Below are 23,449 nucleotides of genomic sequence, written 5' to 3'. Positions count from 1 at the left end.
ACTGTGCCTAAACGCTGGAGAATTCCGTGTGAATCCCGTGTAAATGTGCAGACCGCAGAAACCTGTGGGCTTCGAAATGAGGATCCCAGACACCATCGCCAGAGCCTCGGAGAAGTCTGGCCGTCTTGCCAAGCCTCTGTCTTCTGTCTGGCTTTCAGCTGGCAATGACAACACTTCAGGGTCCTAACCCCAGTCCTGGCACCGCCCTCCTCCCTCAGGGAATTAGTCTTTGGTCTTATAAAAGGCTTGGGTCAAGTTCCAGGCTTGATTCCAGTCCTCGTGACAGAAAAGACTTGCTGAACTACTTCACACAGAATTATTCTGAGGTCTGAGCAGATGGCAAGATATTCAGGGGAAGCACCCGTGCATTTGAGGAAGGAAGGCTGGGGAGCTGGCCTTGGTGGGAGGAGGAGAGATTCAGAAGATAGTCAAGGGATTTGCATCTCCTGCCTGATCAAAGGGAAGAGGCAACTTCCCCCCAGTGAGCATGGCATGGTGGCAAAACATCCAAGCCCCAATATCAGACAGAGAGATGGAGGCTCAGACCCCCACCCCACCACTCCCAGCGGTGCCACTAATCTCTTCAACAGTCACTCAACAAACACTCCTTCCAAGTGGATTTTTCCTTACCATGAAAAAAATACATCTACCCCAAGAGTCAACTTCAGGCTTACTGGGAAAATATCTGAAGCATCCCCATTAAAGTCAGGAAGAAGACAAGATTGCCTGACAATTTTAAAGATGGTTTTAGAGGTACTAGCCAACGCGATTGGACAAGAAAAAGAAGTGAGGCACAAAAATTGGAAAGAAAGAGATGAGATTATCATTGTTTGCAAATGGCATAATCGGACACCTAAGAGAATCAGCTGAAAAAAGTATTACAAAGATAAGAAATTTCAGTAAGGTAGCTGAGTTAAAAAAATACATATTTAGAAATCATTAGGTTTTATCATTTAAACAACAGTTGGTTAGAACAGTGGTGTCCGACCTTTTTGGCACCAGGGACCGGTTTTGTAGAAGACAATTTTTCCAGGGACTGGGTGGGGGGATAGTTCAGGCGGTAATGTGAGCGATGGGAAGCAATGGGGAGCGGCAGATGAAGCTTTGCTCGCTCACCCGCCGCTCACCTCCTGCTGTGCGGCCCCGTTCCTAACAGGCTGTGGACCGGTACTGATCCGCAGCCTGGGGGTTGGGGACCCCTGGGTTAGAAGATACAGTAGAAGAAAAACCCCATTATAAAATAGCAGCTTGAAAAGAAATAAATATGAACAAACGCAAAAGATACGTGCAATATCTATATGAAGAAAACTCCAAAACATTATAAAAGAAAATGTGAACAAATGGAAAGACACATTGTATTCTTGGATAGGAATATTCAACGTCATGAAAAGTCCATTGTCCTTGAATTAATCTATGAATTTAACACAATCTCAGTAAAAAGTACTAACTAGATTTTTTTTTTTTTTTTGGCAGGGAGACTACAAAAGCCAATTCTAAAGTTCGTATGACAAAAGACCTGGGGGAATAGACTAAGAAGACATTAAAACACATCAAAAGCAACAGTACTTAACACAATGAGGTACTAGCAAATGTATAAATAGACCAATGAAAGCCATCACAATCTACCCAGACACTCAAATTTAGTATACTATAGTACACAATAAGTTTGCATTTCGCATCAGTGAGGAAAAGATGGACAATTCAATGATTGCTGTTAGGATAACTGTCTACCCATGTGGGAAAAAAATAAATGTGGATTCCTACTTTACATCCAAAAAAATTACTTACATCCAAATTTAAAAAAAATCTTACATCCAAATAAATTCCTCACAGATCAAAGATTTGAAGGCAAAAAATTAAAACATAAAAGACGTAAAAGACAACACGAGGGGATTTTTAACAATCTCACAGTAGTGAAAGACTTCCTCTGTATGATACAAACCCCACCAGACATAAAAGAAAAAAAATGGGTACAATTTGATTACATAACAATTAAAAATTAAGCATGAGGAAAAAAGCATCACAAATTCAAAGACACACTGAGAAAATATTTGCAATGCATCCTATTTCCTTCATATGTAAAGAGTTCCTGTGAATAAATAAGAAAAGGCCAAACATTCAATAGGAAATGGCAGAGGACATAAACAGTTAGCTCGCAGTAAAAGAAATACAAGTGACTCTCAAGCATGTGAAGTATGCTCAGTTTCACTCATAGTAAGAGAAATCAGTAGATGCTATTTCGATCCTATGTGCCTTTACTTAGCATATTCTCACTGCTTTTCTACCAGCAAATTCCTCCTCCTTCTTTACACTCATATCCCCTCCATCAGGGCCCTGGTCTCATGCGTTTTAATCACCTTAGGGAAAGGGGCTGCATGGGATTAATCTCTGGGTCAGGAATGTCAACAAATATGTGTTGAACAAATAATGAATGAAAAAGGAACTCAGGCCCCGTGGATTCCAGGTCCAAGCACCTTTCATGCCTGAAAGTCTTCCACATCCTTGACCTCATTTAACTACCGCAGCAGCCCTGAGAGGCAGGTATCACATGCCCATTTCTCAGATAAGAAGGCTAAAGTCCAGAGGGCAGAACAGGTCAGAAAACCTGTCACCTGAAGACTTTCCCAGACTCCTTCCAGGTCCACGCATCCTTGCACTGGTTGCCCAACAGCTGGCCTGGAGGCTGGGGTGTTTCGGCGGCACCCGGACTTGACTGGGGCCCAAGGCAGTGGGGCTGTGGCCCCAGCGCAGTACTTACTTGTGCATGTAGCCCTCGGAGCCGGTCGTGAGGTTTGCCTGCATCACCGCCTGGAACTCTGTCTCATTGCAGCAGTATTTGAAAACCGTGTTGTTATGGTGACAGCAGAGGATGAAGGTTTTGTTGTCCGAGAGCCGGGGGCAGTGGAAGCCAAAGTGATAGCGGCCTTTGTGGTCCGTGTATGGCTCACAGACACGGAAATGCGCGGACAAGACTGGAAAAGACAGTCACCAGGCTTGGTGGGGTCCCTCCTCAGGCCCAGCTGGCCCGAGACCCCCACCAGTCCATGAGGACCACGGGCAGAGCCTGGTTGGCCTATTCTAGGGTTGTGCCCACCTCTTCCTTTGCCAGGAAGGCTTTGTGGCCCAGGGTGAGCCTCCCCTCTGCCAGGAGGACTGCTCTGGCTCCTGTCACCTCCCAGGCCCCCCTCGGCTACCATCCTGCTTCTACTGTGCTGCTCAGACTGGGAGTTTCTCGCAGGCAGGGCTGATCTTAGACCTCACGTGGATCCCCCCAGGGCTCTGCACACAGCTGGCACTCAATTAGGAAGCAACACTAACTGAGCACTTACTATGTGCTTTGCAGGCTCTAGCAGATTTAATCCACTTGGCCATCCCAGCAGGCAGGTCTGGGATCCCACTTTACAGAGGGAGGAACCCGAGGCTCAGAGGTGTACAGTGACCTACCTGAGCCGGTTAGAGGTGGTGGAGCAGGAATCCAACCCAGGCCTGCCTGGATCCAAGGTCCAGGAGCCTCTGCACTCCTCCATCACTGTGCGGACTGATGGTGGACTCACCAACAAGTCCAGGCTGGCCTGGGTGGTGAGTGGCATGGGTGCAAGAACCAGGTCCCACTTGTAGAGAAAGCGGTGTCCCCTCGTATCTCGGTTTCTACTAAACTGATGCCCTATACCCGGAGGTCCCCAAGGGCCCGCCTTGGTGGCCCCAGCTCATGGCGACCAAGCTGCCCTGGCCTTGGACCCTCATTCTCCTGGCTCAAGGCCAGAGGGCCCCTATTCAGCCACTGATGACGCTGAAAACCCAGGACAGTATTTACTAGTTGTGCTGCTGATGATAAAGACGAGTGAAAGCCTGAACAAACATAACAATGGAAAGCAACTTGGAGCCCGCTGTCTCTAGCTTAATTAGTGTCTTCATGAAAGGGACTGCTGTATCTAATTTGTATCGCTCAAAAGGGGCTTCCAAGGCTGAATACATTTCTCCAACCACCAAGGCTCTAGTTCTGCAGAAGCGCCTCAGTTAATTGAGAGCTCTGTCTCTGCTGAGAGGTTATTAGACTCCAGCCCACACAGCTCCCAGCGCCAGGGGCTGCCGAGGGGATCGCAGCTGGGCTGCGCTGGCCGGTGGGCGGGTGGGCCTCATGTGCTGGAGCGCCGAGGCTGGCTTGGGTGGCTTCGTGAAATCCTGGGCCCCTTCCCCAAAGTACAGCACCCTCTTTCGTGGGGACGGGTAGGATCACTGCGGGAAAAGGGTCTCAGCCTTTCAGGCGTCAGGGGAGCTCTCAGCCTCGACCCTGGGAAACAGAAGACCCTCTTATGGATGCCGTGGTCACTAAGGAAGCCCCAGGGGGATGCACCGTCTCATTTGATCTCATGTATTCCCATTGTACAGAGGAGAAAACTAAGGTTGAGAGCACCAGTCTCAAAGTGTGGTCCCTGACCTGCTGCGTCTGCTTCCCCAGGGGACATGTCACAGATGCAGTTTCTCAAGCCCCACAGTAGACGTTCTGAATCAGAAACTCTGGGGGTGGGGGGCGCAGGCTGAGTCTTAGAAAGCCCTGCAGGGTATGCCAATAGACTTGGTTTGGGACCCACTGGCCTGGAGGCACAACGTACCAGAGGCTAAAGGTGAGAGGCAGAGGCAGGAAGTGAATTCCAGCCACTGACCAGCCCCCGTCCAGATTGATGAGAAAGCCCTGATTGGGGGGGGGGGGGGTGGTCAGCTCACACTCCCTTGCAGGAGGCTCGATGTGTCAGCAACACCCAGTGGCTGGTCAAGAAGACAAGCTGGGGCCCTGAGGCCACAGGACCCAGGGAGGAAAGGAGCAGAGTGGTGGGGGGAGCCTTTGAGCTGGGCTTCAGAGGAGCCAGATGCGCAGAGATGGAAGTGGGAGGGAGGCCCAGCCAGGGAAGGGATGAGGAGAAGTCCCCAGTGGCTCACCCCGGCCACCCCTGGACAGCCGGTACCATCTGCTTTGACCATGTGCGAAGACAAGGCCACTGCTGCTTCCTGAGGAAGAACGTGTCGGAGCCCGAGGAGTCCTGGCCCGGAGCCAGGACAGCTGGTCTGAATCCTGGAGCGCACAGGATCACCTGGGCCATCACAGCCTCTCTGTGCCTCGTTGCCCTCAAGGATGGAAGACCAGTGGGCTCCCGGGGCCTGGGGGCTCCGAGAAGCATTTGTGAACAGCGAAGCGCAGGGCCCGCTTGGAGCAGGGAGGGTGTAAGCGAAAGAGTGGACGATAAAGGACAGCACTTCCGGCCTCCAGGCACGGGTGCACCGTGGCTCTGGGGCTGTGCCTGGGGCCCGAGGGCAGGGGGATGGTCGTTAGGAGGCCAGTGTGTCCTGAGTCACCAGGAAAACCGGCCCACGTGGAGAGGGAACACCGGGGGGAGAGCCACTCTTGGGTCCCGGGGTCTTGGCGTCCAAGATAGGACCCCGATCACCCCCTCCACACACACACACACACACCTGCGAGGCTCAGGGTCTGCGTGGCCATCATTTAACAGCCAGGTGACAGTGTCCGCTGATCATGTGACCTCAGGCAGGTCTCTTTCCTGGTCTGACCCTCAGGTTCCTCATTTGTAAATGGGTGGGGAGCTCCTCTCTCCCAGGGGACAAGATGACCTACTGCATGAGAAAGCAGCGGGGAAGGAGTTCTGTGCACAGGGGCCCCCAGACCCATGGCCTTGGCCTGGCTTTTTCTCTGCCATCCCAGGGCCCTTCATGGCCTCCTCCTGAACCACGACCCCCAGCAAAGGGGCAAAAGGGGCCCAAAGGTGCAGGCTGGTGTCCACAGCCCCGCCAGAGCAGGAGGGCGCGAGGGCATAGGTGCACACACGCACGAGAGAGACAGAGACAGGGACAGAGACACAGAGATACAGAGAGAGAGACAGAGAGAGAGACACAGCGAGAGCAGGCACGTCGCTGAGACCAGGGCTCGTGCGGGGCCAGCCCTGCTGGCAGGAGGCAGGGTGCACTTCTCCAGTCGGCCAGCTTCGCTTTGGAGCAGCCGAAGGACTTGGTTCATGTTCATCTTTGCGAACAGGAGCGTGAAAGCCCCCCTGCTGGGATCAGGGGGCCCGCCTAGGGGACTGGTCGGCTGCTGGGAGACGGGGCCCCAGCACCACTCTGTCTGGGTTGGAATCCAGCCCCTACACTAGCTGTGTTGCCTCTGGCTGTCAGTTCCCTCTCCAAGCCTCAGTTTCCTCCTCTGGACAATGGGATGACTACGACACCGCCTGACTTTGACTTGCTGGGGTCAGGGAGAATTCACTGCACATAAGGGCTTCTCCCAGGACTTACCGGCAGCCACCGTTAACCCCACAGTGTCCACGAGAATCTTCCAGCTGAGCTCCCCGAGGCAGGCACGTGGGGCACAGCACACAGTAGGTTCTCACCAAACATGAGCCCCTCACGAGGCTGATGCCACTAGGGCAGGCAGCCCCTCAGCACCCAGAAGCCCGGCTGAGCTAGAGCCCTGACACCAGGAAGGGACCACCTCCCCCTCCCGCCTCCCGCCAAGCATCGCGGAGGCTCTACCTGCGGAAATCAGCAACGAGAGGACGGCGAGCACGTTCAAGGGCTGCTGGCCACAACTGGTCATCGTTTGGCTTGCATCGATTCGTCGAGCGCTGCCTGTCGAACGAGAGCCGGGAGAGGCCGGGTGTGGGCTGTTTTGTCTGCGGTGCAGACACTGGCTTTGCTGCCCATGGCAGGGCCGGACGGGCACGGGCAGGGAAGCAGGTCTGCCGGGAGCAGGGGCCGGGCCGCAGATGATGGAAACTCCGCCATCCAATTTCCTTTCCGGGATGAATGACCTTCCCCCACCAGTCAGCTGTCATCTCCCTTTCTTTTCACGGCAAAATGAGACTTAATCAAAGGAGGACGGATGGCTCAGGTGGTGGAAATAACCAGCGGGCTGAGGCCGGTGGGCACGGGAATGAGAACGGCGGTGAGAGAGGGGATTAGAGGCGAGCTCATGAACCTGCAGGGGGCTGGCGGGACCCACGTCTCCCTGCTGTGTCGCTCACGGTGACTTCCATTAACCCCACCCCACCCCCACCAGCATGCATCCAGCTGGCACCTTCCAGGCATTAGGGACACGGCAGTGAACTAAACAGACTCGAGATGGAACTCAATAGAAGCTGTCCCTGCCCTGGCTTGCATTCTAGTGACCAGGGCTGACAGCTCACAGATGAGTAGTTCAGAGGCTATGAGGTCCCTGGGGTTGCACCCCAAAGACTGAAGGCAGAGACTCAAGCAGATACTTGTACACCCACGTCCATAGCAGCACGATTCACGATCGCAAAAGGAAGAGACGACACGAATGTCCATGGACGGATGACGGACAAACACTACGTGGCACGTACTACAGTGGAACATGACTCCGCCTTCAAAAGAAAGGAGATTCTCACAGGCAGCAGCACAGATGAGCCTTGAGGACATCACGCTCCGTGAAATAAGCCAGACACGAAAAGACAAACACTGTGTGATCCTACTCCTCCGAGGTCCCCAACGCAGTCGAGTCCATAGAGACAGGTGCCCGGGGCTGGGGGAGGGGGAGTGGGAGTGAGTGTTTCATGGGGACAGAGTCTCAGTGTGGAAAGATGACAAAGTTCTGGAGATGGATGGTGGTGATCGGAAGAAGCGTTGCATACTGAGGGAGCAGCAGGTGCAAAGGCCCTGAGGTGGGAGCAGCAGGGAGGCCAGTGGAGGATGAGGGGAGGGGTGGGTAGCAACAGGCCGCCTAAGGCAGGGCCTTGGCCCTCAGTGGCCACTTTCTATCAGGTTGTTGAAACCTCAGGACAAACCTGAGGGACAGGTTCCCTCACTATCATCACCACCCCCACACGCCGCCCCCGGGCTCTGGGAATGGAGGCTGCAGAGGAGGACCAAGTGTCCTCTGCGTGGCCTGCTAGAGCCCCACCAGGGTTGTAGCTGCATGTGGCTGGGGAGCAGTTTGCTGAGCACCTACTATGTGCCAGGCTCCAGGCCAAACAAGGTCCTGCACACTACCCTCTACCCTCACGGCACCCCTGATCAGGGAGAGCTCCGGGACCCCAGCTTGGGTCCAAGGCAGCTCTGAATCCTGCTGACTAGCGGGCAGGCAGGGCAGGAAGCCAAGGGGGCAACCCAGAGGCCAGAGCTTCGGACCGAGGAGACAGTGCCAGATTCACGGCCAAACACAGGCTGCTCACAGCCAGGCCCTGCCCCTGCTCTGGGGCCTGGGGCTTCGCACCTGCAGCACGGGCGGCACGGAGGCACCCAGGGTGTCAGTGCTGCTTGGAAGGTTGGTGAGCCGGAATAAGAAAAGGGGGTGGCAGGGCTGTTGGACAAAGCCTGAACGCCTTACTACGACGCTTACTCGTGGTGATGTTGGTGTCGGTCCCTGCCAGTCCCTGGGGGGACCCGCCCACCTCTCTGTGGAGGCCTCTCTGCTCCCCCAGGAGCAGCCCTGCCCCCAAGGGCTGTGAGCTTCTTAATCGCTCTGAGCCTGGGCCTCCTCCCTGCCTCCCTCAGGGCCCTCCTGGGAGGATGAAGGAGATTAAAGCATTTGAAAGGGCTTAGGAAAGGGTTTCATACTGGGGAAACCTAAAGATCAGTCCTGGAAAATGCACTGTGGGGGTGGGGAGTGACAGGTCCTCTGAGATGAGTCCTCCCTGCCATGTGGCCCCATTCCGCAGATGGGGAAGCCGAGGGCCAAGACGGGTGTCCAGATTCCAAGCCTTTCTAGCCCCTGAAAGGTGGCTTTCACTTTTCACTTTTTAAGCCGGGGCTCCAGTCTGAGAGCTGGTGGGTTCATGGAACAAATGCTTGGGTGGGGGTGGGGGTCCACCTCCGCCGGTGCCCAGCCCTCCTTCCTGCTGCTCCCACTCCCTACAAAGTCCTGCGTATACTGAGGGGGGCTATCACTCACACCTGGGGTGCCCTCCTCTCTTTCCTGTGAGTCCAAATCCTGCACCACCTTAGAAGCTGTTACAATGCCACCTCCTCCAGGAAGCCTGCCTCGATTCCATCAGCTTGAAGAAGTTTGTCTCTCCATTGAGGCGTATCATATTCTATCTCTTCTCTCCTTAATGTGTTAATTCATTTATTCATTCATGTATTCTCTCAACATCCACTTGCTGACCCCCACTTATCCGCTTGCTGACACCCGGAAAGGGACTGGGCCGGGTTCTAGGAACTCAGGGTGTCCTGGGTGAGGGCGCCCAGCAGCTCTACCTTATGGAACTGGTCCTCATGCCCTCCTCTCTCCGACTGTGAGAGTCCTGGGCCAGGGCCTGGCCAACTGGGGGTCACGCAGACTGGGTGAGACTCCCAGCACGACTGGCACCGGCCTCAAGCCCTTGGCCCGTTGGGGGCGCTGAAGCAACAGGGCCTGTTGTGGATGTGTGGGTCCCGCACAGCACAGGTGTATGCACTGTGACTCGTCTGTCCCCTGTCCAGCAGGGTCCTCCTTGCGATCTGCTCAGTCCCCTCTGCCTGGCCGTGCGCCCTCCGCCCTGCCTGGTCACCCACGGCTGCCTCAGGATGAGTCAACGGGTGACAAAAGCCACAGCCCTGTTGGTGGGACAAAGGTGGACGTGGGGGCTGCCCCACCTCCTCAGACCCCCGGGGAAGCTTAGGTGCTGGCACTGAAGGCTGAACCCGTGGTGGAAAGAAAACCCCACCATGTGTCACTGGGAAGTTACATAAAAATTCCATTTCTAATGACCGAAGACAGGAAAGCTATAAGCCAGCATCTCTATTCCTGGCTCGGTGGGAGAGCTGCTTTGGAAACTCCGCGGCTGCCATCCCTGTGAGGTTTCCATGAGAGGGCCAGCTTCTGAGGGCACACCACCAACAGCCCCCATATTCACCTTAGCCCCCCTGTGGGGTCCGCAGAGGGGGACCTGGGCGTGTCACGCTGTCAGGTGCCACCACCTGGGACCCTCCCCCACTGGTGACATTTGGGGGAAGCCCCTCCAGCAGAGGTAGGAGCTGGGGCTGAAAGAGTGAGCATCCCTCATCCCGCCCCCTGGGCCCAGCCCTGGTTCTGCGGTCTGCGGCCGTGGGGCTGCGACCTGGGACTGGCTTAGACCAGCCGGGCTCTTCACAGGTGCCGGACGCTGGCTTTTCACCATGTTATCTCAGATAGTCCCCGACAGCCTGATGAGGCAGATATCAAACTCCCATCTGGTAAAGTAGGACACTGAGGCTCAGAGAGGTGAAGTGACTTGCCCAAGGTCACACAGCCACTCAGTGTCTCAGACAGGAAGCAAGCCCAGCCTCGAAACTCACTCTCCCTCCTGGCACTATAGGAGTTTCCAGAGCCTCCGGAGCCCCCGACCCTCGCTCCTCAGAAAACACATTTACCACAGACAGATTCGATTTATTGACCCGGGTTCTATTTCTTTGAACACTGGTAAACCACCCACAATGGTAGCTGGTGGCCAATGATAAATCTCAAATAACAGGGGGAACATTCTGGATGAGCAGGACCCCCCAGGCTGACTGCCTCTAGAACCACAAGTCAAGCACGCATCTCTGCATCCACTCCTTGGGTCAGCCGGGGACTGCTGTTCCCAGATCTGAGGATTATTTTTAAACACCGAATTTGGCGAGGCCTGAGTGGAGAGGATGGAGGGCATGTGAAGAGAAACAGAGCCGGCGAAGATGAATTAAACCCCACTGGCAACAACAGCAGATCTGTTCTCCATCAGCCAGACTAGGCAGGGCTCGGGAGGGAGGGAGGGGAGGCGGGCCCTTGATGTGGGGCAGGGGGCACTGCCACGGACCCCCCAGGACCCCCCAGGCCTGGCGGCCCCCGGCTCAATGCCTGGAGGTTCCTCATCCTCTCTCGGCTTACCCAGACCCCTGCTTAGCCCACCATGACCTTCCCTGGGCGTGGCCAAGAGCACCCCCTCTTGCCTGGACCAGGTCGAGGCCCGGGTGGCCTGGAGGGTGGGCCTTGGGTTTGGGCCACACTGCCTGGCTCCACCTTTTGTAGCCACACCCTGTGTGACCTGGGACAAGTGTCCTCAGTCTCCTCGGCCCTAAAAGGGGGATGAAAATAGCATCTAATTCACAGAGTCCTTGTGATGATTGAATGAAGCAATGCATCAAAGTGCTTGGAATGGGGCTGGAGCTCAAAATACCCGTGGGGACTGCTGCTTGCCGCTAGATACCTCTGCCCCAGCCTCGCCCACCAATCCAGGTCCTACTGACTTCCTGAAATGCCCATCTGACCACCCAGCCACCTCCTTAGGGGTCCTGGCAGCTCCAGGTTCAAGTCCATGCTCACTTCCCAGGCCCCAGGTGGTCTGGCTTGCTGCCCCCTCTGTCTCTCTCTACTCCTCAAGGTTCAGCCCTCCAGGATGTGCCTCTCCTCTGGGCCTTTGCACACGCTGTCCCCACACTGGGGACACCCTTCCCCTGTCCTGCAGGCGGGCAGCCTGGACCCAGCTTTTGAGGTTCAGCTGCGGCGCCCGTCTCTCAGCAAAGCTTTTCTCCCTCTGATTCTCTCACTCCCCTGGGTGGGCTCCCGAGGCTGGCAGGGGCGGGACCATGCTGCCTGATTAGTTTGTGTCCCAGCTTGAGAGCAAATGGGTTAGAGAAAACGGGTGGCAGGCGGGGGCGTTGAGAACCCAGACCCCTGCCGTAGGGGCCTGACCTCTTTAGACCCGGCCACCTGAGCCCCGCATGTCCCAGCAGCAAGAACAAAGAAGGGCACGTGACTAGTTACACACCTGTCACCCAGACACATCCCACCTTGCCCCACCCCTGCAGGGGTGCAGATCTGCAGTCAGCCCCATGGCGGGCGGGCTGAGGATGGGTCCCGACCCAGCCTCCTGGGCATTGGGTGCTGGTGGTAGAGCACAGGAGTCGGGCCCTTTGCTCGGGCTGGCCCTTCCCCGGGCATCTCTTCCTCCAACTCAGATGTCCAGATCAGACCTACCATGAGGTCCGGCTCAAATGCCACCTGGTCCATGAAGCTGCCCCGGCTACTTGTCCTCCCCACCCCCAACGTCCAGGGAGTGGGTCCTCTTCTGCACGCCCATCGGTGAATGCCTAACGGGCCTCTGCAGGGGGCCAGACCCAGCGCTGGGTGGCGGTCGGATTCAGCCACGAACGAGATGGACCAGGTCTGGTCGCCATGGGACGACGGCCTGGGGGCAACAGTCAGGAAGCCACTGATTCCATGATGAATTAGTAATTAAGCTTGGGCATTCTTCTTCTTATTAATAGTAGTATGAGCATTATGAATTAGTAATTAAACAAGGATAGAGCCCTTTGGGGCCTCACAAACAGTCCTGTGGGCAGAGCAGGTGCCCGATAGACAGGTATTGGAAATAACCCTGGAGACAGCCACTGGGCGCCCACCCTGGGCCGGGAGGCCCGCAGAGCGCTTGACTATGATGCGCTCACTGACTTCTTGACACCCTTAGGCTGTACCACCGCCCTCCCCGGGGTGTGGGTGGAGGGACGGGCGGGCTAGAGCCAGGATGCCAAGCCCGCACTTTGCTCCTGTGCCCTGTCTCCATGGGCAGATGGGCGTGTTCACTCACCAGGCAGCACACGCCTGCACACATACGTCTGCAACAACACGCGCGTGCACATGCATGCACAACCCCCTGCTGCCCACACATACATGTGACGGGCACACACGTTATCCGCGGCGACCTTATCCTCCAGCAAGTCCCCAAGTTTCCAGGGCCTTTCTTTGGCGATGCAGACCTATTCCTGAGTTTGTGAACTTTTATTTTTAGGGCAACACACACTTGGAGGTTATGAAATCTCAGTCTGAAACGTGAATTCCAGGAATAGACACCGCTGTGAAGCAGGATCAAAGTGTGTCCTCCTGACCCCTGGGGCCTGCGGAGGGAGTGGCGGGCGGGTGGGGAAGCAGGAAACAAGAGGGAACCCGGCCAGACTGCGACAGGTTTGCCTGCAGCCCGGCTGTGGGCTGCATGGCCAGCAGGGCACGGCCACCGTGAAGCGCACCCCAGCTGGGGCCCAGCCTGTGTCAGTCAGCCCCTTTCCCTTCCCACATCTTCTCAACCTCACGCCGGCCCTGAGGTCCACGCTGCTCCCATCTCGGTGGCCTGCACCCCACCCCATGAATCAGTCAAGCACATGGGGCCCCCCCTACACTTCTGTCCCCGAAACCTACCCTCACCTCGGAGCCAGAGAGCTGCCTTTCAAAATGCAGATCCCATCGCATCACTCCTTGATTAAAACCCTCCGAGGGCACGGGGTGGGGGGATGGGCAGGGGGAAGGCCAGACTCCTGCCAGGGTCCTGGCACCTCCCCGGCCAGGGAGGCCCACCCTCCAGCCACACTGGCCATCCTGCAGCCCCTTCACCATGCCCCACACCCCACCCTGTGGCTTCCCTTCACCCGGTAGATTCAGATGAATCCCCCAGTGCCTGTGTCCTCCAAGAGGCATCCCCTGACCCCAACACGAGGTCGGGGACCCTGCCGTGCGTGCTCACGGCCTGTCCGCCTCTCCTTCACACACAGATAGTGGTTTATAGTCGCACGCTTGCACAGTGGCTCTCTCTGAGCTGCGTCTCCCGCTCCCCTAGACTGTAAGCTGGACAAGCGCTGTGACCCAGGACCGGCGGCATAATTTGCAGGACCCGGTGCAAAATGAAAAATGCAGAGAACCATTTTTGTTCAAAAATCAATAAGCATTTCTAGACAGCGACGGCGGAGCAGGAAACCGAGCACGGGCCCTTCTGAGCGTGGCTCGCACGCCGCGAAGCGGGCCTGGCTGACTCGCTTTTGGATTCTCACAATGCAGCATGGGCCCTGGCACACAGTAGGCACTTTATAAACACGTGTTGGCTTGGTTGAGCGAGTGCAGGCTTTACCATCTCCATTTTTCAGATAAAAAAATCGCAGCTCAGAGAGTCTAAGTGATTGGCTTAGAACTGGAGGCTGGCAGGGCTGGGACTTGAACTCAGGTGTGTCTGACTCCAAGCAGGGGCTCAAAGTGGGTGCTGGGGTGATGGCGCAGGTTTTGGAGTCAGTCTCCCCCGGCCTGGAATCTGAGCCCTGCTGCTAAGTAGCTGAGTGTTCTAGGCAAGTTATTTCACTGGCCTCAGCTTACTCGTCTGTAAAATGGGAACCATGACCCCCACCCCTTGCTGGGGTCCTAAAGAAAGGTGAAAAGGTCCAGGAGCACTAGCGGGGCACCCGGCACATCGAGCAAGTGCTCCGTAAATGGCTCTTATCTGGTGTTGCCCACTGTTGTTTCCAAAGCCGGTGGTTTAGGTCCCTGGGAAGTTGCTGCGCAGAGGAAAGTGTGTTTGAACTCTTCCCTTCATGAAGGGCTTATGCCGTTAGTTAGCACCGACTTCCTCCTGCCCCGCCTGCTTGTTCATTGCTTCCCTGCAGGGCACAAGGCCTTCTGTGTCTCTATCACCCACAGAGGATGCTTTTCACACAGTAGGTGCTGCTGTTCAAAGAGTGGGAACTGTGTCAACACTCATTGGCCTGGATGCGGGGTCCACTTTACTGCAAAGAGCAAACATTCTGATGGGAACAGCAGAGATGCAGGCAGAGGCCCGAGTGCAACTCGCACTGAGACGGGGTGTCAACTTTCACTGCCAACACCACGAGGGAACCTGGGCGTCAGCCTGTGGTGGATGCCACTCCTCTAAGCCAGGAAACCCCAACTCCGGAGTCCAGGGGAGCCCAGGTGGGACAGCGCAGGGCCCTGGATCTACACCTCTTGACCCCCACCCAATGTCCCCCGCTCCATGGGGCTACTGTAGGGTCAACTCAGGAGGGGAGAGGTGAGCTCTGCAAAGTGCGGTGTGGGGTGTCGGTGTGGGTGTGACCACGGGATGGCGTGCAGGTCACCACCAACTTGGAAACCACTCCTGCCCCCCAAGTCCCTCCTTCAAGAGGACATGCTAGTTGATTCCCAAAAGGGCTCTCCTTCCTCAGCGACATCTCCACCCCAACCTCTGCCAACTGGGCTCTGGGTTCAAGTTCCAAACCTGGCTTGTTTCCATCATCCCTTCTTGGGACTCTCACCGGGTCCTCCGTGCATGTCTCTTTCCTGAATGTTTGAGGTAGGCACTGCTGCTCTCCCGTTTCACAGGTGAGGAAACCGAGGCCCAGGGAGGGAAGAGATCTGCCCGAGGGCACGCAGCTAAGAGAGGCTGGGCTGGAAACTCCAGTCCTGCTGAAGGCCCGGACGCTCTGCTCCCTGCTCAGAGCCACACCAGATCACCAGGCGCATGGCTCCCCCAGTTAAGGGGAGGGCTTAGCTGAGAGCTCGTGAGGCCCTCTGCCCCTATGTGTTCTCCCGAATTATTTGGCTACACCATTCAGATAAAACAACCCCTGGAAATCCCAGCGGCATTTTCTTCCTACTGGAGAAGCATGAAAATATCACATGAAGAATGGATCACTTGAAGTGTCAGGGCAGGAAGAGGAAAGACAGGCCCACAGACTGTCGGAGGGCAGCGCTGGATTTCTTTCCCCACTCTGGGAGCCTCTATTCCAGCCTCCCTCCGTGGGAGGGGGCTCTGGCCCCAGGAACCTTCCCTCACTGGGGAGAACAGAAACCAAAGGCCAGCCTCAGTTTCCCATCTGTAAGTGGGGATAACACTCCCCCCTTGAAGGCGTGTTGGGAGGGGCCGTGGAGGTGATGGAGGCATTCATTCATTCATTCCCTGCCGAGTGTGATGTTGGGCAGCCCTGAGCTAAGGACTGCAGACACAGTGGTAGGCTAAACAGACCCCTCCTGCCCCTGTGGAGCCAACCACACGTGGCGACTCCGGGCACCCGAGCACAGAAGAGGGCCCTGACCTGGTCTGGGTCGTGGGTGTCCCCAGGGAACACGAGATCTGACAGGTCAGATCTCAGGCAGGCTCAGCTGGACCAGGCGAGGCGGGCCTGGGGAGGGAGCGCGCCAGCAGTGAGGCCAGCAGGTGCAAAGCCCAAGGGATGGGGCCGAGCTCAGGGAGGGCAAGGGAAGGAGGCGCGGCCGGCAGGCAGTGGGCGCTGCTGGCACGGGGTGGGTGCTGATGGTCTCTTTGGCGCCCACCCCCACCGGTCATGAGGGCCACCAGAAACCGGCAGCTTGGCCCTCTCAGGTGAGGAAGGGGCGGGGAGCAGAGCCGAGGACAAGTAGAGACCTTTGAGCACCTACTGCGCGCCAGGACAGCTGTGCAGTCTCACGCCCGAACCTGCCGGGGGAGGGGAGGAGGGAGGCGCTGGCCCGTGCTCACACGGGGGCCAGCCATGACCCTCAGGGCGTCCCCGGGCTCTGCCCACCCTGTCCTCTGCCTGGCCACGCCGGGCCAGCCGGCTGGGTGTGCGCACAGGAAGAGACCTTCGGGGCAGCTGGGTGCAAAGGGGAGGTGGGAAAGGGCACCAGGTCACCAGGGCAGGGCCCCAAGGGCAGCTGACTTTGGGAAAGAGCTTGAAGGGAGAATGGAGTGGGGGTGAGGGAGGAGGCTGGAGGTGGTCCAGGTCGGACCCTCACGCCTCCTCCGCACTCCCTGTTTTCCCTCCCATCCCAGTTTCCTCGCTGGTCCACAAAGCACGGAGCTTGTCGGAGCCGTTGCCCCTCTATTCACCCACCCTGTGTGCTCAGCTCCTGATACAAAGACACTAAGGCACAGAGATGGTCGGCAACTTGCCCGAGATCACACAGCCTGCAGGCAGAGGAGCCGGAACTTGAGCAGGTGGTCCGGGGCCAGCATCTGCGCTCCTTACACAGGGCTCCCAGCCTCTGTGTCCAGAGCCTGCTCTCCCCACACCTGCCCGTCACAGCCTCCCCTGGGGCCCCTCACATCCTTCTGGGACTGAGGGTCACTTTTTGGCCCCGCCTGGCTCCTTCCCCAGGCTGTGCGCTCGTCCAGGGCAGGGACCCGGGCTCGCGGCTGGGCTCAGTGAGGGTGAGCCCCTCACTCTTATTGCTCCCGAAGGAAGTCGTGCCTCTGCGCGCCGTGGATCTGGGAACATCCTGATCTGCCCAGCTCTGGATGGCAGAGACCAGGAACCCTGTCCCTCACAGCCGCTGGCCCTCCACTCCCCACCACGATCAACCCTGCACCCCAATAAAATGAGAGTGACTCAGTCGGGCCTTGTATAGGCAAAGGAGCATGGCTGCCGGCCTGTGTGGACAGGAACTCAGCTGGTTCTTCCGGGGCCACGAGGAGGCTAGCAGCTGGAGAGAGCCTCAGGCCTACGCCACCGCTGGGGACCCAGCTCAAGCCCGAGGCCTGGGGCCGCCACCTGGGGACTGTCCCCGGGGCCAGGCTCAGGTCCCCCTGCCTTGGTGTCTTCACAACGCCTCACCAAAAGTCCCATTTTACAGGTGAGCAAACTGAGGCTGTTCTCTGGGAGGTCTCACAGCTCGGAAGCGGCTGAGCTGGGGTTGCAGGGGCGCATCTGGGCTAACACTTCACAGGATGAGAGACCATGCGTGTGGATTCCCCCCGAGGCCCTCAACATCTGTCCTTGGTCAGATGCGGGTCAGTGACGCCACTGCTGGAGGCCGTCCTCCATCCCGGGCACTGCCCAGGTGAAGTGCGTTCGTGAGTGCGTTCGGCCCCCTGCCCTCTGAGGAAGGAAACCGAGGCACACGGAGAGGGTGTTGTCCACCTGCCTCCAAAGCTGGGCTGCCTTCCTGGCTGCCTCCCACGCACCCCCAGCCCATCTCCAGCCGGCAGCAGAAGACCTGTCCACCACGGAGGGCTGTCCGCTCCAGCTGCTGTTGGAAACACATCATGTGACCATCTGGACACAGTCAAAGGGCCTTAGGCCTCTACAGCCAGGTCTCCCCTGCCCCCAGGCACTGCCCCGCCCACCACCATCTCCACACTCAGGGCCCCCTGTGCCCCCATAGCTGGCATTTCTGTCTTGGCCAGTGCCACGGTGGCATTTAAAGCCAGGCCACAAAGGAGGCTGGCTCCTCCTCCTTCCCTCCCATCGCTGGATCCTGCCTTGGGCCAGACATAAACCTCTTTTCTCATCCCCTGAAGTCACAGGTGCTCTGCTTACGGCAGACAGAGTGCCAGGTCCAGACAGGCCTGGGTGCCCCTTATCTAGCCACCATCCAGGTGGACAGTGGCAGCCCAGGGTGACTGGGGCTGTGATGGGGAAACCAGGGCGCCATGATGGCCCAGGAGAAGTGCCCAACCGTCTGGTGGGATGGGGGGATGGGGATTTAGTTAATCCTCACGCGATCAGGAGGTGCTGTGATTATCCTCAATTTACAAATGAGGAAACTGAGGCACGGAGAGTTTAAGTAACTTGCCCTGGGTCACCCAGCTAGCTGTGGTAAAGCTGGGATTCAACTCACCAGAGGGTCTGGCAGTAACTCCTGATGGACCAGTAAGTGTGGGAGGGCATTCCCGGCAGAGAGACTAAGACACACGCGGCAAAGTGAGGGTTCATTCAGTGCAATAAATATGGGACCAGTTTGGGGGCAGTGCTCACCCAGGTAACGGGGCTTCCCGTCCTGCCTGTGGTCTGAGGGTCAGCACAGCAGCAGAGAACAAGAAGGAAGGGCTCTGACCTTGGGGTCCTAACGCTTGGGCTCTGCCACTTCTCAGCTGTGTGACCCTGGGCAAGTGCCTTCCCCTCTCTGAGCTGGGCTGCCTCAGCCAGATCCCGGGCCCCCACGTCATATGAAAGTGCAGCTGTCTCACTGCCTTTACTCCTGGTGATGACCCCATGCAGTAGGAATTCCTCTGTTCCTCTTCAATAGAGCCTGTGATCACAGCACAGACCAGCCTGCCTGGCGGGCTGGTGGGGGGCGGGGGAAGGGGGCCGGGGCCGGGCTGGAGAGAGCACAGCCCCACAGCAAGCTCGCGGAGGCTAATTTCACGGCATCCTCCTGCGCACGGTGGGTCCTCAGTGACTGTGGGATGAGTGCACTAACACCCCTCCTGGGCTCAGCAAAGGCCCTGCTGACCCCCGCAGGCGCGAGGTACGAGAACGTTCTCAGAGGCCATTTTTGAGAGGAAAACCCTGGAGGTGGCCCAGCTGGAGAGGCGGGAGAACGCATGGCAGGATGTCCAAACACTGAATGCTCTACAGCCGCCAAACTGAACCGTCGCCACACCAAACGTCACAGGACATTTTAGCAACCAGGGCTCAGGGAGAAACTGCGGTCCCCAGATCAAACGCTGCACGATCCACTTTAGGAAGCGAAAAAGAGCTTAAAAATGTAGCAGGCGTGTAGCCGTGATAAGGGCACAGAGAGGAGCGGGGGTAACGGTGTGGCCCCAAGAGGACGGGGCGGGGGGTGTTCCAGCTGTTAACGCTGGCTGGCAGGTTCAAGGATGTTTATCCCTGTGCTGGGGTCTTCTGATTCCAGCAAGGATTGATCTCCTCCTTCCGGGGAGCCCCAGACACTCTGCCCCGTCAAGTACTTCCTGGTCATGAGCTGTCGATGACTCGGTTTCCTCGCCTATAAATTGGGGACGCTGGCCCTGAAAGGTCCTCCTGTGCCCGGCAGCGCGCCCCAACCAGGTGGGCCCCTGTGAGGTAACCCGGGCATGGAATCCCACCGCCACCTCGCAGCTGCCCGGGCAGGTCACCTGGCCTCGGGGAGGCTCAGCTTCTCCTCTGTAAGTGCATGTCCTGCCCCTTCCCACCCCTCCCAGGTCACGGGAAGATGAGAGATGAAGAGGGTGCCATGTGGGAGGTACCCTCGATCATTCACAAAGTGACATTAGATGATTCGGGGGTGGCAGCCCGGGTCTCTGCCTGAGCCAGGGGATGAAACCAAACAGACGTTGGTAACTGAATGCACCGCAAAGTGCAGATGCCAGGGGTGGGGGAGGCAGCAGAGCCCCTGATAGGGGCCAAGCGCTCTCAGCTGTGCCCCTGACACCCTGCCTTCCCGCCATCATGCTCCCCCAACCCAAGGAAGGCAACACACTCTGACTTGCCGAAGAGTCGTCGCTGTCCCCGACGGCGGAGCCCGGTGTGGACCCCAGACATGGAACCGACCAGGCCAGGTAACCGAGCTGGGCCTGTTGTGCCCCGGCGGCGCGTGGTGCGCCCGGGGTGAGGTGCCTGGGTCGAGGGTGTAGCATGTGCTGGGGAAGAAGAGTGCATCAGCTCAGGCCCTCGGAGAAGCGAGGGACCTCTCAGAGCCTTGGCTTTCTCTTCCGTCTAAGGAGTATGGAAACTGTTGAGAGGGACCCTGGAGGTGGCTGGACCGGGGCTGCCTGGAGTGTGGCCCCGTGCTCCGCTTGGGAGCTCATTAGCAGCACGGGGTCTGGGGCCCCCCGGGACCCGTCGGATTAGAACAAGGGTGGGTGAGGCAAGGAATCTGCGTTCTACCAGCTTTCCGGGGGATTCTGATGCACACTCATGTATGAGAACCAGTGGGCTAGGTCGGAGGCGGGGACGTTTACCTGTGAAGGGCCACACACTAGATATCACGGGCTTCGTGGGCCAGGAGGGCTCATCACAGTGACTCAGCTCTGCCGTTACAGCAAGAAAGCAGCCCTAGACAATACAGGCTGCACGGCAGCGGCTGTGTGTTAATAAAACTTTACTAACAGAGCCAGGCAGCCCCGCTTTCTAGCCCCCGTGCCTTGGTACCCAAGTACAGTCCGCAGCCCATCGCGGCAGCATCTCCAGGGAGCTGGCAGGGCCTCCACCTGCTGCATCCCAGGCTGTGTGCTAACCTGTCCACACTCAGTTCTGCAGGCAGCTACGGGCCCTGCGGGTTCCTTCTGGGTCTAAGGGGGGCCGGGTGGCGGGGGAGCTGGGAGAGGGGCTGCCTAGCCAGTCTAACAAACCATGGTACCAACGCGGCTAATTGGAAGCAGCTGCCGTTGCAACCAGAGACTTAGCTGTGATTAAGCGAAGTTGCCTTTAGGCCAATCAGCTTCAAAATTATGCAAATAGGGCCGCAGCAGAGACCACAGGGATGGTGCCGAGTAGGCTCCCCGACCCAGCCCGGCACCCTCAACCCCCCACGGCCGGCCTGGAGGGCCCGCGGCCACGTTCCCATGGACCAGCTCCACTTCTGGGGATTAACAAGCCTGCCACCCACATTCTCTGTAAACTGGCACCAGAGCGGCTGAGCCAAGAGGGAGGTGAACCAGCAGCCGCCCGGAGACAGCGGGTCCGCCCCCCAGCCCCCGTTTGAAAGCGGTGGCTCGCCAGGCCTGGGTCGCCAGCCTGGCCCTCAGTGAGCCGGCCAGGGGGTGCTGCACACCAAGAGGGCTCCCTGGCGGCAACGGCTGAACATGGAGGAACACAGGACACTCCCAAAGGGGGCAGGAGGCGGCTCTCAGCCAGCCTCCCCGAGCGCTTGCAAACTCTGGCTCACCGCCACCAGCTCTCCCGGGCCCCAACCTGGACAGACAGTGGCCTCCTCCTGCCCATCTCCACTCCTGGGAGCCCCGGCACCCCACATTTGTTGCACCCCAAACTGAACTCCTCAGCCATCCTAGTCCATTGGGCTTTGCTGCCTCCCTCTGCCGGCCCCTCCCTTAGCTGATGTCCCAGGAAGCGTGAGTGGCCGCCGGAGTGGAGTGAGGGGCAGGGGCGGGGCGCGCTCCCTGAGTCCTCATCCTGGTCTTGGACGACGGCAGTGTCATATGTCCTAGGAGACGGGAGGGAAGCCCGGCTCTCAGGCCCGAGGTCATCATGTCCAGGGGCTGTCAGGTGTCTGGTTAGAGGCTGGATTCTGGAATCTGACCAAACTGCCCCGAGCCATTTCACTGACATTTTTCTCTTCCTGTCTGCTGGCCCCTCTTCCCAGCCTGGGGCACCTCCCCAGCAAAGCCGGTAGCAGCCCGCACTCCCTCTGCTTTTGCTCCCTCCTCCCCACATGGGTGACCCATTCCAATTCTGAGTTTACACTCTGGAAACAAAAGAATTGCTAAGAAATGTGCCTTGGGGCAGGCGTTCAGAGAGGCCAGAGCCCTCTGACCATCCCCCAGGTGGGCTCTGACACCTAAGACACTTAAGAAGGAGCAGGGAGCAAGGGGCTGAACACAGGCCCCTGATGGAGGGAAGTCCCCACCCTCAGGCTGACAGGCGCCCCTCCCAGCAGGGGTGGCCCCTGCTACTGGGCCAGAGGCTGGCGCCAGGATAAGCCTTTATCACGTGGGTCCTACAGGGGCCAAACGCAACTCCCGGGCCCATCACGGCAGGCTTCCTCCTTTGCAAAACTGAACATTGCTTATCATGCAGAGAAAATTGATAAATTTTATAGTGTAAGTTGACGTCTAGGTAAACAGTATTATGGAGGTCTAATTCGTGTGCCACTGTGGGGAATGCTGGCTCTAAAATTTCTGGGGAACGGAGAGGTAACATCAAAAAACATTTACGGGAGAGCCCTGCCGACCGGAAACCGGATCAGAACTGGGGTGCGAGGGCGGGACTTCAAGGGGAGGTGGGTGCTAGGCCGGTGCCAGGCAGAGGGCGGCCAGAGAGAGGACAGAGAGTGCAGGCAGGCTTGCAGGAGGGGACACGGTTGCCCTGTGACCCTGGGCACGCCACTTAGCCTCTCTGGGCCTCTCCCCAGAAAGTGGGGTGCTCACCCCAGCCTCACGTGGGTGGTGTGAGATTAAATGAGACAGTAGAAGTGAAACCTGGCCCCCGAGCTGAGCTCAGTAGGTGGTCAGTAAACAGGGCTTCCGTTCCCATCCTCTGACTGGCTGGGGGTTGGCTGAGAGCTGTCGCATATGCCGTCACATCCGTTCTCTTAGGTGAGTTGCACGTGATCCTGAGCAGTGGCCGGGGGAGGTTATTAGCCTCAGTTGAAGACGCGGAGGCTCAGAGAGGCTGTCGTTGCTGAGGGTCACACAGCTCAGACAGAGTAGACCTGGGACTAGCACCTGGGGCCCTAGAGTCTCAGCACAGGTTCCCCCCACTATGTCAAGCTGGCCTCGCCCAGCACAGTCTGCACATCCCCGGCGTGGTTAAGGGTGGGCGCGAAGACATTTGGGGCTCGCAGGGCCCTCTGTGCTGTGGCATAACCCCCCTTCTCAGCTGGGGGCGACTTGCCCTGGACTGGGCTCCAGGGTGCAGACGCAGAACCCAAACGAGAGTTGAGCAGTGTCTAATGACTGGGCTTCCACACAGTGGAAACAGGAGAATGAGACCATTCTTGAGCACTTACTATGTGCTGTCCAGCCCCATGACAGGCATTTGACAAATGTGGTCTCCTTTAATTTTCAAAAAAAGGGGGACGACCGCTCAGTTTGCAGATGAGACAACTAAGACTCAGAGAGGGTGTGTCACCTGCCCAAGGTCACACAGCTGCTGAGCTACTGGGACTTGGGCCCGAGCTGGTCTGGTTTCTAAGTCAAGGTTCTTTCTGGGCCTTAGGCTCTTGGCCTTGAGTATCTGGGGAAGGAGGGAGCTGCCACTTCCCCAAACTAAACCACTGGGAATTTCCCCCTCTCCCAATGCCTGGAGGAAAACAGAAGAGACCATTCTCTGGGGATGGGAATCTGTTGGTCTC

At 57.7% G+C, this 23,449-nt stretch overlaps 1 protein-coding gene across 3 annotated transcripts in view; it reads right to left on the bottom strand.

Annotated features, from left to right (window-relative positions):
• Positions 1-23,449, bottom strand: part of SHISAL1 (shisa like 1) — a 75,231-nt gene that overhangs the window by 40,837 nt on the left and 10,945 nt on the right. For all 3 annotated transcript variants that reach the window (XM_079936551.1, XM_079936552.1, XM_079936550.1), the window contains exons 2-3: positions 6,541-6,636; positions 2,759-2,972 (exon numbers count right to left, since the gene is read on the bottom strand). In XM_079936551.1, the coding sequence (XP_079792677.1) occupies positions 2,759-2,972; positions 6,541-6,604 (278 nt within the window). In that variant the 5' untranslated portion in view covers positions 6,605-6,636. The remainder of the gene's footprint in view (positions 1-2,758; positions 2,973-6,540; positions 6,637-23,449) is intronic.

The sequence above is a fragment of the Stenella coeruleoalba genome (assembly GCF_951394435.1).
Source record: "Stenella coeruleoalba genome assembly, chromosome: 11".
NCBI classification, from domain to species: Eukaryota; Metazoa; Chordata; class Mammalia; order Artiodactyla; family Delphinidae; genus Stenella; species Stenella coeruleoalba.
This window is presented reverse-complemented; position numbering and strand designations above follow the sequence as displayed.